At 50.0% G+C, this 14,497-nt stretch overlaps 1 protein-coding gene across 2 annotated transcripts in view; it reads right to left on the reverse strand.

The window, feature by feature from the left end:
- Nucleotides 1-8,960: 8,960 nt before the first annotated feature.
- SEMA5B (semaphorin 5B) overlaps nucleotides 8,961-14,497 on the reverse strand; it is a 112,266-nt gene continuing 106,729 nt past the window's right edge. The window contains exons 14-22 of one of the 2 annotated variants that reach the window (XM_069472706.1): nucleotides 13,351-13,494; nucleotides 13,031-13,178; nucleotides 12,695-12,920; nucleotides 12,316-12,534; nucleotides 11,705-11,875; nucleotides 11,463-11,612; nucleotides 11,093-11,137; nucleotides 10,447-10,652; nucleotides 8,961-10,210 (exon numbers count right to left, since the gene is read on the reverse strand). In XM_069472706.1, the coding sequence (XP_069328807.1) occupies nucleotides 10,052-10,210; nucleotides 10,447-10,652; nucleotides 11,093-11,137; nucleotides 11,463-11,612; nucleotides 11,705-11,875; nucleotides 12,316-12,534; nucleotides 12,695-12,920; nucleotides 13,031-13,178; nucleotides 13,351-13,494 (1,468 nt within the window). In that variant the 3' untranslated portion in view covers nucleotides 8,961-10,051. The remainder of the gene's footprint in view (nucleotides 10,211-10,446; nucleotides 10,653-11,092; nucleotides 11,138-11,462; nucleotides 11,613-11,704; nucleotides 11,876-12,315; nucleotides 12,535-12,694; nucleotides 12,921-13,030; nucleotides 13,179-13,350; nucleotides 13,495-14,497) is intronic. The other variant, XM_069472707.1, reaches the window with a different exon arrangement.

The raw sequence follows: 14,497 nt of genomic DNA on the forward strand, positions 1-14,497 counted from the left end.
CTGTCTCTGTCTCTGTCTTTCTCTCAGCCAGCCCTGTCTCTCTCGTGGAGTCTCGGTGTGTCTGCTCCATTCTCATAGCTACTGGACAATCTTACCTTCCTTTCTCAGCCCAAAGCCCACAGAGAGCCAATCTGATTGGCTTAGCTGATTTCCCCCTGGGCTTCCGGCTGAGTCCTTCTTGCCAGGCCACCCTGTGGCAAGCAGCCAATCAGGGGTCATCCTTGTGCAAAGACCTGCTTAATGTTGCTTGTCTGAGGGAAGGAGGGTCGGGTCGGGGAAGGAGCTGTTGCAGAAATTCAGGAATAATAGACTTGACAGGACCCTGGCTGAGACATCCACTTGGGTGTCATTCTCTGGGGTCGAGATGGAAGTCTGGTCTTCCCAGGCCTGCTTGTCTCAAGCCCCTCTCACAAACCAAGTAGAAAGAACAGCTTTTATATCACCATTTAGGGACTATGTTTCCATACAGACATTAAAATGAAGATTAGGAGAACACAGGAAATTTCCAAGTCCAAAAAGATGCCCTAAGCAGCAGGAGGAACCCGTTCCTGCCCCGGATCACAAGTACGGGCAGTCAGGGGAACCAGGGAGGAATTCCAGGAACCCCGGGCCTTGTCCCAACTCCTGAGATAAGGAAAGGGCTGGAGGAAAGGAGGGTGGGTTGTAGGATCCTAGGAAGCTTTGATGTTGAGGGCTTTGGTAATCTCTCTGCCCAAAATGCCCAGGTACAGATCCCGAAAGCCCCAACATCACTCATTTCTTTGAGGTCAGGCCCTTGAAAGCCTTTATGCACTGTCAACCACTCACACTTAAGCAAGAATCTGCTTATCCAATTGGTATTTTAAAGAACAGGGACCCAGGAGACTAGGGCATCAAAACAGACAAATTTTGTGGGGTTTTTTGTTTTTGTTTTTGTTTTGAGACAGGGTCTCACTCTGTCTCCTGGGCTAGAGTGCAGTGGCATCATCATAGCTCACTGCAACCTCAAACTCCTGGGCTGGAGCAATTCCCCGCCTTGGGCTCCCCAAGTGCTAGGATTATAGGCATGAGCCACTGCGCCCAGCCTAGACAAGATTTGATGGCAAAAAAAAAGAACAGATGTGAGTGAGGCCCTCGAGGAGCATCTGACCAGGTGCTTGGGGGACCAGGGCCATGGGGAGAAGAAGGAGCTGCTGGAGATGAGGGACTCTGAAGTCACCTTGGCCAACTTTCTTGTTCCCCCAGAATAAGCCCTGCCACTAAAACTGGAGAATTACCTCTATAAGATAAAGACAGATAAAATTTCAGGGTGTAATGTGATGTTACAATAAATTGGACAAATCTATGAAAAGTTAAAATATGTATACTCTGAGTAATTCATTCTGCTATTATAGTTGTATACACAGAAGGATAGTCTTGCAACATTGTAACAAAAGATTGAAAACATCCTAAATGTCCATCATTAAGGGTTTGGTTAAATAAATGGTGGGGCAGTTGTTAGGGAAAGACAGACATGGAACACTCTAGAGGATATATTATTAAGTGAAAAAATCTGGTGCAGAAAGTGTGTACAGTGGGCCTATATGTTGTGCAGAATGCACACTGGGCAAACGTTAAAATCAATATTGGGTTAAGGTTGAAGCCAAAGCCATATATCACCAGCTCAGAATGAAACTTTCAGGATGCAAGAATGAATCTGAAATTTTGTCCTAAAGAATGTACTTATTCTTATAATTTTGCTAATGATCAGATTATAAGTTTGACATCACTGTGCAGGGACAGTCATCACTCAACCTGGTCAGCTGCAAGACAGCACTTATGGTCACTTTACTGCAGTTTTGTCATAAGAAATAGATGCTCACTTTCCACTGAGAACAGAAGGAAGGCCAGATATTTTTTGAATATTAATCTTCCTGTACTATTTTTTTCTTTTCTTCATTCTGTTTATATCCCTTGTTAAGTCTGAATCAAAGGTGATTTATCATGGATATTATATATGATTTGATAATAAAATGTTGAAATAGAAAAGCTGACATTCTTTTCTAAAAAATTCATTTTCATAAGGTGTGAATTCCCAAATAGAATTCATTCCTGAAAGACTCATTACCTAAATGGAATTAAACGCCAAAAATTAAACATAATTGTCAAAGGTTATTATATTTGCCATAATGAATGTGAGACAGACACCAAACCAGTTGACAAACATTAGAATTATGATTTAATCAAATCTCTATTATTCTGCCTTGTATTAGTGAAAATTGTTTAACATTTACTGGCTCACAAAGATTATGATGTTCTTCTTTCAATATTCTTTTTAACTCTCAGGCTGTCTTCCAATTTATTTACTATTTGAAAGCACTTAATTGTTTTTGAATATAAAACTAGCAGTTTTCACAATTATCATTACTTATTGTAGCTTTTTAATCTGATAATACTAACTATACATAAATAGTTCAAATGATTGATAAAATTTTAACATGTGAAGCATAAAAGAGATTTTCACTTCCAGATTCATCTAGACATTTATAGTGCCGTCTATTAATAAACCAAATTGCGTGCCTATTACTAATGTTGATATGCTGATGAGCTATAATGATCACCTTATATAACCATGACTGTAGATCAGGCACAAGCTCAGGGATGTTATAAATGATGTTGAAGTTGGTATTCAGCTATCGAGACTTCCAAAAGTGAGGTAGAAGGCCAGTTTACAGATTTTGGGCAGAATATCAAGGCCAAAGAAAAATCATGGTGCATTTTATGTACACACATACATAAACGTACATGTATGCCTGTGTGTCCCTCATCCACCTCTGACTGCCTCAAGGAAGGAGATCTTGGTGCCTGGGAATCAGGAATGGGAGACTCACTTTTTATCATATACCCTTTTGTCCTGTTTGATATCGTTTAACCTCATGCATTTTAAATACTCACTATGCCCATTTAAGAGATTCATGAAATAATATATAGTGAACAAAACTTGTGAACGTTCCAGGAAGGAAATGTCCAAGGCTGCGGGTTGGGAAGCAGGAATTTGGTGCGACCTGCTCACATCTGGGGAGCTGTGAGCCACTCCTTGGAGCCTGCGCCCCTGGGAATCCCGGAAGGGAGATTCCCCTCAACCCCTGGGTGGGGAAAGGGGCCGTCTGTGTTTGCAAGTGCTCACTGCTGTGCAGAGCTGATGAGCATGTCCCAGCTATGGTGGGGGCCCTGCGTTCTACCAGCCCTGAAAAATGAGGTACAATCCTAAAGGGTTATTTCCCTTTTTGGTATTTGGAAGGACCTAATGGGTAGGGATGAATTTTCCAACAAATTTCAGAGTTCTGAGGCCAGACCCTGAGTCCTGAGCCTTCTGCAGTCAGCAGGGCCAGAGAATTAGAGGTCGTGTTGACAGCGAGTGCCGTGTTGACAGCTCAGGATGAGGAGAGCGGCTTTGTCGGAGGGGTTGTCTGGGGCTGGCCTGCAGGGCTTCTCTAGTGAGTCACCAGGGTGACCTGAGGGTGTAGCTGGTGGCCACAGAGTGGTCTGAGCTATAGGCCAGGCTGCGCCAAAAGCAGCCAGGCCCTGTGAGGAGGCCCAGGGCCCCAGAGATCACAGGTCTGGTTGACCTCCAGTTGAAAGACTCCTTCCTGGGGACTGTACCAGGTCTTAGGAACTCACCGGGCTCTGGATCCAGGCAAGTGACCTTTTGTTTGGTATTAATGGCCCGGTATCTCTTCTCTTCAGAGCTTCTGTTTTGGAAAGTTGCAACTCGGAGACAATGCTCGTCCATAGCTCTCTCAGAAGGTCATTTCCCAGGTTGCTGTGTGAGGACCATGGCCTCAGGGTGCCTCAGTTCCCCGGAAGAGCCACCCCTGAGGGGCACAGCTACCTCTGTGGCCAAAATTCTCTTCAGGAGATTAATAGCCCTCACACTCCCTCAGCAGTGTCTTCTCACTTTATTATTACTAACCCGAGTAGTTAACACTGAGGAGTGCTTATTCCCGACAAGCCTTCACTTCTGCAAATTGACCCGAAGGACACAGAAACATGTAGAAGGAGGTCCATAGAGTATTCTTTGGTAAAGGAAATTTTGAAACAAGTGAGAGTGGCTTAAATTGTGATACTCACAAATTAAGTAAATTATGATAGGTTTAAGTAAATAATGATATCATTAAATATGATATTTAAGTAAAATATTAGAGGTAGCTCATGCCTCTAATCCCAGCACTTTGGGGGGCCAAGGTAGAAGGATCACTTGAGTCTGGGAGTTCGAGACCAGCTTGGACAACATAGAGAGTCTCTATCTCCACAAAAAATAGAAAAATTAGCCAAACTTAGTGGCACAGGCCTGTAGTCCCAGCTCGGGAGGCTGAGGAAGGAGGATCACTTGAACTCAGGAGTTTTAGGCTACAGTGAGCTATGATGACATCACTGCACTTCAGCTTGGGCAACAGAGCAAGGCCCTATCTCTAAAAAAATAAAAAATAAATGAATAATGATAAATTTATGTCATAGAATGATACATTTATATAAAAGGGAATAAATGTATGTAGTAGAATGGATAATCCTTTTTTTTATGTTTTTGAGATGGGGTCTCACTGTATGGCGGGTGCTAGAGTACAGGGGTGTCATCATAGTTCATTGCAAACTTGATCTCCTGAACTGAAATGGTCCTCCTGCATCAGCCTCCCAAGTAGCTGGAACTACAGGCATGCCACCACACCCAGCTAATATTTTTGTGTTTTTTTGTAGAGACAGGGTCTCACTATGTTGCCCAGGCTGGTCTCTAACTGCTGACATCAAATGATCCTTCTGCTTCGTCCTTCCAAAGTGCTGCAATTAGGCACGAGCCACCGTGCTCAGCCAAAATTTCTTTAATGAACATGTGCCATGGTTATAATCAGGGGAAAAGATTATTTAAAAGAGGTTTTTAATCCTTTCTCTCCCAATATTCACCCCAACATTCAGTTGGCACCAAAGCTCAGAGCCTTGTCCCTCTGGTGTTGTCTCTGCCATGATAAAAAATTATAATATAGATGAGGAAGTTGTGATTAAGCCTACATACAGCATTTTAAGTACTATGAGTATATAAATGTGCTCGTGGTTGAAACCAGTGGTAACCAATGTTTGTATTTCCTTTCCTTCTGCTCTTTTGTTTTTCCTGGTGCTAATAATGATCTCATTTTTGGAGGGAGGGGGATATGACAGGGATGATTCAAAGAAAGGGACTCTGGGGTGGTGTCAGAGTTCTATTTCTTGACCTGGATGGTCTTTACAAAGTTGTTTGTCCCATACGCACTAAGTTGTACTTTTGTTTTTACGGTTTTCCTGTACCTGTGTTTTATTTTGCAAAAAAGAAAATCATGTATCAAGCACGACCAAACAAAGGGCCTTTTTAAAAATTTGCTTCGTTTTCTTGGAATGCAAATTTAAGTCTTTACATTTTTGTAAAATAAATCTTCATACAACTTTTCATACAGCTTTCCATATAAACCTGCCACATAATCTGTTGGTTCCATTGTCTCCGGGATCCTGCTGGGTGCTTACTATCCTCCAGTTCCAATCGGGGCTGCTTGCTCTCCAGGCCTGCTGCTGGCTGTCAGCCTGCTGCCCCACTTCACTCCTTTCCTGTGTTAGATCCCCTTTCTCCTGGATCCACATTTTTATTTACTCCCTTGTTTTGATGAAACCAGGGTACGTGTGAGTTATATGTTTTGAGACTCTGAATGTCTAAATGTCCTTATTCTACTCTCACGTGATGACTCATGTTATAGTTTGGCTGGGTATAGAATTCACAACCAAACATTTTTACTCCAGAATTTTTGAGGATAATTTTCATTGTATTTTAGCTTGAAATTTTGTTAGTAGAGGCTATGCCGTTCATATTCCTAATCTTTTTTGTCTGTTATTTGAATCTTCTCTTTAAACTTAGTGTTTTGAAAAGTTTTATTTGTATGACTCAGGGTAGATCTTTTACATTCATGGTGCTAGGTACTGAGTGGGCCCTTTTATCTGGAGACCTCATCCTTGGTTCTGGTAAATTTTCCTGTATTCTTTCTTTGATAACTTCCTCCTCTGAAATTTTTCATGTTACAATCCTAGATGGATCCTCTAATTTTCTTATCTTTTCTCTCCTATTTTCCATCTCTTTGTCATTTTGTTCAACTTTCTGGGAAATTTCCTTTACCTTTAAACCCTTTTACTAATTTCTTTCTGATGTCATATTTTAAAATTTCTATGAGATTAACTTTGTCCTTTTTTATTACATCCTGTTCTTACTTCATGAGTGCAGTACCTTCACTTATTTCTGAAGAGTTATGGTATCTCTGAAGTGTTCTCTCTGTATTGTTTCTTTTTTCATTGAGTTCCTCTTTGTCTGTTTTGGTCTCTCTTTCATGTTGGACCTTTGTCTCTGACGTCTGTGATCCTTATCTGCCCATTTATATTTTAGAGTGATGCACTAAAAACTAACTGCAAGCTCTGTGTACAGGGTACTGCTTGTAAATGAGTGTGCTTTGCGGTAGCCCTATAGCACAGATGACCAGCTGGTTTATTTCAGAATCTGTAGAGTTGGTTTGTTTCTTCAAAGAATCATCTTTCAATCTCTAATCTCCTGCCAGGGAAGGAGGAAGAGGTGAATCCTGGCTGTCAGTCCTGGAGTTTTCTGGAAAAAAGCAATGGCTGAATCTCACTGATAACCACAGTCTGTCCCTTTACTCCCCAGTTGCCCAAACAGGCCCCACTACACACCCACCTCTGTGTCTGGTATCCCCATGTCCAGGGCTTCTCTGGTTCAGTGTCTCAAAGCAACATACTTATTGCCCCCTATGGCAACAGAGGAGTGACCAGGCTGTAAGGGTGGAGGGTAAAGACAGCTTAAAGGTCCAGCTGAAGCTCACACACAGATTTTTGACCAACCCCTATCTTTTCAGTCCCCACCTAATCCTACCTTCCTCATACCTGGTTCCTCCAATTTTTGATCCTTTCTGAAATCACTTGGGTCCTTAAAGTTTGACCCATGTCCACTCTACCAGATGACTGCTATTCCTCCATCTGCTGTCTGTCTTCGTGTATCATGATTTGGGGTTACAAATACATCCTAGTTTCATTTAAAATAGTGACAGAGCTTTTATTCTCTCTGCTTTGGGGGTGATTCTGAGACAAAGGGGAAGAAATGTCTTCATACCACATTTAAGATGCCTAAATCTCTGCTGTGGTTTTTAATATAACTGTGATTATATTTTTGGTTTTCTGTATCCTCTAAATTTTCTGCAGCGAACATGCATGACTTTAATAAGAACAAAGTGCACACAAAGAAGTTATTTAAACATAAAAGGATGCAAGAAAGCCTGGAGCACCCACCCCTGCATCTTCCTCACTCTCCTGCTGAGCCACCCGGGCCTAGGAAGAACCCCTTGCCCTTCATGCCTCAGCTCCCCAACACCTGTCAGGGAGCACCACACCTTTGTTGTCAGGGAGCACATTCCGGAGTTTCTCACCTCTGGGCCAGAGCCGGTTACTGAATAGCCTTTGCCAACTCTGCCAGCTCTGTGTGGGCAGTGTGGATCCCCTCATGCATTCAGAGTGGTTACACCTCCAAAGCTACAAGTTTTTATAAAGAGAATTCAGAAGGTGTGTGTTGCCATGGCACATAAGGGTGTCGTTCCGCCGATGCTATTCCAGTCAACAGGGGCTAGGCCTTGCCTGGGAATTCTCCATGGCCACGTCCTACAGACCGTGTCATCGCTCCATTTAGACCTACTGTGAGTGGCCCTTCTGAGGCAGGCACCCTGGGCCCTGGAACACTCTTTTTTTTTTTTTTTTTTTTTTTTTTTGAGACAGAGTCTCACTCTGTTGCTCAGGCTAGAGTGAGTGCCGTGGCGTCAGCCTAGCTCACAGCAACCTCAAACTCCTGAGCTCAAGCGATCCTCCTGTCTCAGCCTCCCGAGTAGCTGGGACTACAGGCATGCGCCACCATGCCCGGCTAATTTTTTCTATATATATTTTTAGCTGTCCATATAATTTCTTTCTATTTTTAGTAGAGGTGGGGTCTCGCTCTTGCTCAGGCTGGTCTCGAACTCCTAAGCTCAAACGATCCGCCCACCTCGGCCTCCCAGAGTGCTAGGATTACAGGCGTGAGCCACCGCGCCCGGCCTGGAACACTCTTGAACTTCCCTGTCTCTACCAGGCCCAAGGCACTGTGAGACCCTGGGATCTAAACTGCCTTGCAGGTCCCCACAAGCTCTGGAGTCCCTGGGCTAACAGGAACCAATCAGGAATGCCCAAGCTGCAAATACTAGCGTGCTCCCTGGGCTCTCTCTGATGGAGCCCCCCGCCCCGCCCCCCGCCGTGGCTCCCGGACACTGCCGTCCCAGTTGTCCCCGGTAAACACCAGGATTCCAGGCATGCTCTGTCCTCCTCCTTCCTTCCAGGCACCTTCGAGCTTCAAGCACTCCTCCCTCCACTCGCCAAGGGCTCCCGCCCCCTCTGCCACTGGAATGGCAGGCTTTACAGCCTGACCTACAATTAGATTCTGCGGAGAATCCTACGAGACTTGATCCAGCCAATTAAGCCAGGAAATTGCTCTCTAAATTTAACACGTCCATCAATCTCATCCAAAATGGCAGCACTGATGTGGTGGGCTGAGGCTTTGAAGTTATTTTTATTTAATGCAGCAACAACTACATTAGGCTTCTCCCACCTCACAGATTTGCTTATTTCTCCATTTTGGTTTTATTAAAGTCAGCAGTTGTAAATACCTCATAAAAGAATCCTCATCAACATTCTCCTGCTGGACTCTCCCATCTCCACCCTGGAGCTGTGGCCTGGAAGAGATGCTAACGCAGCAGGCAGAACTCTGTTCTATTGTGTTGTCTTTGGTGCCTCATGCCCCACTTGGGAGATCTATCCCCAGCCTCTTTTCCAAAAGGGTTTAGGGCAATATGTACATGTGTACAAACACCCACAAATGCAAAGATATCATCTATTAAAGTCAAACTCTTCTTGGGTCATTTCCTCCACCTTGAGAAGACCATCTGATACCCCAGTGCCTTGCTCAGATGGACTCGTCCATGCCGAGAGGAGCCCACACACATACACAAAGACAAAGTGACATTAGGAGACTGGATATCATCTTTAATTAATAATGCCACAGCCCAACACCTTTTATGTTGCTGTGGCAGCTTGTGATTGTAACCGTGTGTGTGTGTATGTGTGTGTGTGTGTGTGTGTGTGTGCATGTGTTCCTGAACAGATGAGGGGCCAGCAGAGACTCCCAAGCAGGTCTCAGCCAACAACTCTGTTGAGCAGCAACTGGCAGACAGTCTCCACAGAGGCACGGTGGCCAGACTCCTGCCTCCTGCAGCCTCGAGCCTCCCTTTCTCCCGGGCCACCTGTCCTGCATTGAGGGCAAGGCTGAGGCCTGTGCCAGCCCAGATGAAAGGGCTTCTCAGCAACGACCAGCCTCCAGTCCCCAGTCCTCACTGCCTCTGACCAGAAGGATGTCCCTGGGTGAAGTACGGACTGCCAGGCAGAGGTGGACAACCCGGGATGGCCTTGGTCCCCTATGTCACACTGGGGCAGCACCACAATGGCCCATCCCTGGGCAGAGAATCCAGAGCTACTGGGCCATTTGACTAGTTCCTTTCAGAGATAATCAGGATGTAGCCCAGTCCTTTCTTGGTGCCAGCCAAAGAGGACCAGACTCAGCTCATGGCGGGCACAGGAAGTTGTTTCCAGCCCAAACCCAAGAGCCTGCCCTCTCGCCAGCTCCACTCTCCAATTTCTCACACGCCCAGCAGGTCCACAGCCAGGCACGGCAGGGGAGGGTCAGCGTGATGGTGGGTCGTAAGGTGGCCATGGGAGACCTGGGCTGAGCTGGACCTGCAGCCAGGTGCCAGCCTAAAGCCAGCCCTCTCCCCCATGGTCAACGCCAGTCAGAACTCTCTGAAGCCGGGTGAGACCCCCACGGGCAAGGCAGCAAGTTTTTGGCCTAGTGCAGAGGGAGAAAACCAAACTGGCTCCACTGTCCCATCTCCACCTGCTCTGTGCCTTAGGAAGGCAAGGAGCCCAAGTCCCCAGGACGGTGGTATCAGCTGTTGGGGAAGCACCGTTGTCCAGGTGAGGCCTCAGGCCGGAAGCTGTGTTTGTTCAATGGGCTTGGGTAGTAGGTGGTCGTGTACACATTGGTCTGCTGCAAAGGGTAGAAGTTGGCTCTGTCATCAGGGATCAAATTATTCTTGTTCAGGGTCTGTGGGAGGAAGGAACCAGAGAAAGGGGTGAGGGGAAAGACGAGAGAATAGGACAGGCCAGGGCGAGGAGTCCACGAGCCAGCCAGTGAGGGAACATTCAGACTGCTGCTGCAGTGCTCTGCTCACACCACCGCTTCGTCCCAAGTGCCCAGCCCAGTTATGCCCAGCTTCGGGCCAGCACCCCTGCACCCTGCCCCCTTCACCCCGCCCTAGGCTTCTAAAAGAAGGCTCCCACCTTGAACTCCATGGGTGTGTACTTCTCGTTCTTGGGGGTGCCCCCACCCTTGTAGTGTAGGTGGTTGGGGGTGGCAGGATGGACCAGTGTGGACTCCTGGGACTGACGCTGGCAGTGCTGGCAAGACAGGTACACTGCCAAGGTCAGGAGCCCAGAGCCCAGGAAGCAGGAGACACCCGTGGCCACCAGGTGGATGAGATTGAACCCTGGGAGGAGAGGCAGGAGGTAAGATAAGGGCCACTGTGTCTTCAGGAGAGACACGTGACTGCCTCCCTGGCAGCAGAAACAATAGGAGGCTCTGAGACCTACAGGAAAGGGCCTTGAGGCCAGAGCCAAAGGAAACAGGGAGGCTGGTAGCCTCTCACTGGGGGCCTCTTTCACAGGACAACCTGTGGCTTGAGTCAGAGGTGTCAACCAGAGGGTCTGGAGTTGGATGACTCTTCCTTGGGTACAGACTGTTGATAGCCTCCTAGCTGGGGGGGCACGGATGGAACTGCCCAGACCACCCTACACATGGCTTCAAGGCAGCGGGGGACCCAGCAAGGCATGGCTGTCTGCAGCGGGAGGTGGGAAGAATCCAGGCTTTGGAGCGGGGTGCAGGAGGGGCAGAAGGACGGTGTCACAAGGTGGGGCTGGTTCCTTTTACCTCCACAGCTGGTGGCCTCCTCCATGCTGGAGGCTGGCAGGATCACTGCAGGAAGACCGGCGGACAGGGTGTCAGGGGCAGACAGGAATGGAGGGGAGAGGGGAGGGACCCTCCTGGGCTAGGACCCCAGGGTCAGCACTGGGCTGCAGGACTAGGCTCTCCCCAGACCCCACCTCTAAGAAGGGCTGGCCCTTCCACTAGGTGAGGACTGCCAGAGCCCCAAGTGTATGCACTTAGGCAAAGATGGGAGCGCTCTCTTGGCATCTCCCTCCCATCCCTGCCCCCCATGGGACACAAGCTTCAGAAGAAGGAGGAAGTTGGAAGCTCAGGCTGGGGAGGGTGGTATGAAGGTGCTGGCGGGAGGACCTACCAGGAATCTCGCTGTAGGGACAGGGGCGACTCTGGCTGCTGTTTCCAGCACAGGCACTGGGCCCTGGGACGAGCTCCTCACAGCGCCGGCTGCGGCTCTGCGCTCCATCCTCAGTGCATGGGCTCCACTCAGACCACGGTGACCAGCCTTCTGTGGGTGATGGGCTGGGATGAGGTTAACTGCCCAGTGGGGACAGGAAGGCTCCATGGTGCTCCCCAGCCCTAGCCAGATGCATCTAGTACCTGGGCAGGCCTGTGTGGCACATAGCGCCTCCTCCGTGTGCAGCCCGAGACAGATGTCCTCACCTGGGGAAGGCGCAGGGCTGGTGCAGGAACGTGTGCGTTGATAGTGGCCCCCACCGCAGGAGGCCGAGCATGGGGACCATGAGGTCCAGCAAGACCAGGCACCTCGCACTGCAAGGGGCGGGGTGTGTGAGGGGGGCTACAGGGGCAGGCAGGGCCCAAGACAGTCTTCCACCCACCCCGGGCCAGGCCACTGTGTCCTGGGCCACACTGACCTCAACACCCACCCCCCCCCCCCAGGTCCCACCCCTGGGGCAGAAGAAATGCAGGCAGCAACAGGGAGGGATACCCGGAGGGAGAAACCAACTCCATCTCCAACCAAGCTCCTTAATCTATCCCACTGGGAAGGAGAAAAAAGCGACAGGGAGGATGAGGAAAGGCCCTACTCCACCAGAGTAGCCATGCGTCTGTGGTCAGGAGGAAAAATCGCTCTGGGGTCCCTTGCACAGAGTTAGCAGGGGGAAGAGGTCACCTGAGCTTGGAGGTTTCTGGGTAGAACTGGGGTCTCCTGGATGAAGGGGTTGCCAGGGATTCCTTCTGTGCAGGGTTACCTGGGCAAGCCTGGGGGTTGCAGTCCTGGTACTCCGCAGCGTCGCCCACGCAGGGCAGGCCCCCGTTGCGGGGCTCCGGGTTCGTGCATGTTCTCTTGCGGACACGGAAGCCCAGCTCGCAGTCCCGGGAACAGGATGACCACGGGCCCCAGGCGGCCCAGCCCCCGCTCACCATGTGCGGAGAGGCGCTGCCGCTGCGCAGGAGATCCTCCACCAGGGCTGCGGAGGGGCGCGGCCTCAGCGACGGGGACGCCCTGCGGCCCCTCCACTCCGCCCTCCAGGCCTCCCCCGAGCTCCCGCGGCCTGACTCCCCACCCCGCCCCCGCTGCCTCGGGGGCTGCCAGGGAAGGTGGCGGGTGCGGAGGGCGCACGGCTGTACCGTCGGTGTCGCAGGCTCCGGAGCCGTCTGCGGGACAGGTCCTCGTCTCCGTCCTTCTCCGGCCAAACTGCAGGCCGTGGGGGTCGGGCAGGGGCGCGCGACACGTGAAGCGGAAACGCTGCTCCTGCCGCGCCCCGCCCTGCGTCACGTTCACGGGCAACCACGGCGTCCACGGCGTGTTGCGCCGCACTTCTGGGCAGCCCTCAGGATTGCACGTCTTGAACTCCTTCGGGGTGGGAGCGGGGGTGGTGTCGGAGCCCTCCGCTTGGCAGGAGCCCCCCGCGGCCCGCCCTCGCGCCCCGCCCTCGCGCCCGCGCCCCGCCCGGTGGCCCTCACCACGCCGCAGCCCGGGCAGGAGTTGCCGTTCTCGCAGGCCCGACGCCGCGACTGCACGCCGCCTCCGCAGTTGCTGCTGCACTTGCTCCAGGAGCCCCAGGACGACCAGAAGATGGGCACCGGGCAAGGCGTGTTCTCGTTACAGAACCTGGGGTGGGGGGAGGGAGGCGTCACCCCAGGGAGAGGTACCCACCTCTTCCTAACAAGAGGTCTCCTCCCCTGCGACCGCGCGGAGAATACAGGCCACTTTAACTCGCCTGGAAGGTCTGGGACCTCAGGGGAAGCCTGTGCTGAGAAACCCCAGCCACGCCCTCGCTCACCGCTCCTCCCGGCTCTTGCCCACGCAGATGCGGCCCCCGTGGCGGGGAGCAGGGTTGCTGCAACTGCGCTGGCGGACTTGGAAGCCGATCCCACAAGACGTGCTGCACAGCGCCCACGATGACCACGGGGTCCACGCCCCATTCCTGGTGGGGTGGAGAGGACAGAGACAGATGCCCCTAGCTTCTTAATCTAGTCTGCATGTGGGCAGATGGATTTTGTATGTTGCCAGGAGGGGCCAGACAGTGGCATAGAAAGTATCAGCTCCTAAGCTGGTCGTCTCAGGCACACTCATTCATCCATCTGCTCATTCATTCTTCAAGCGCGTATTGAGAGCCTTCCTCCACATAGCAGGCTGTGCTCGGGGTTAAGGACACAGAGACAGGACATGGCCCCTTCTCACACGAGCAAAAGGACACACACTTTAGAGAAGCCTCAGTCGCCTTTCCAATGGGCAGCCTTCCTTTCAACCTTCTTGGTCGTCCAATCCTTGCACTCAACCCACATTGTCTCCTCCTACTGCCTTGCTCCAACCTTAGATACTACTCACTCTTGCCTACTTTGACGCCAATTTTCAAATCTGGGCTCCACCACTTAGAGGCCGTGTGACCCTGGGTGAGTTATTGACACTTTCTGTGCCTCATAGCACCCCTAACTTCAAAGTAAGGAAAATGATTGTATTCCTATCCTGTGAGGTTGCTGTGAGGGTTAAATTAATAAATGTATATGAAATAGTTATTTTAAGAGGGCCCAAAATCATGAGTCAGTTGTTATAACCATTTTACAGAGTCCCCATGTAACCAGGCAGGGTGCAAGCTCTGTACATACATTATCTCCTGTAACCCTCACTGAGAGAAACTCAGAGTGGTTAGGTGGCTTGGCCATGGTCACGCCTCCCTCAGACAGTGGCAATCCAGGATCAGCACCAGGTATGCTTGCCTGGCTCGTCCCATGCTGTTTCTCTTATTTGGGACAGCAAGACTCACTGAGGCTAGCCTTTGGGAGTGACTCCCATGCCTGTCCAGCCTTCCTCTATGCATCAAGAGCCCCAGGGCAGAAACTTCTCTCCCACTATCATGGAAACTCCCTCAGGGCTCAGGTTTCCTGCCTCAGACATTATTAGCCACCTGTCCAGTCCCTGAAACACCC

The sequence above is a fragment of the Eulemur rufifrons genome, chromosome 7 (genome assembly GCF_041146395.1).
Source record: "Eulemur rufifrons isolate Redbay chromosome 7, OSU_ERuf_1, whole genome shotgun sequence".
NCBI classification, from domain to species: domain Eukaryota; kingdom Metazoa; phylum Chordata; class Mammalia; order Primates; family Lemuridae; genus Eulemur; species Eulemur rufifrons.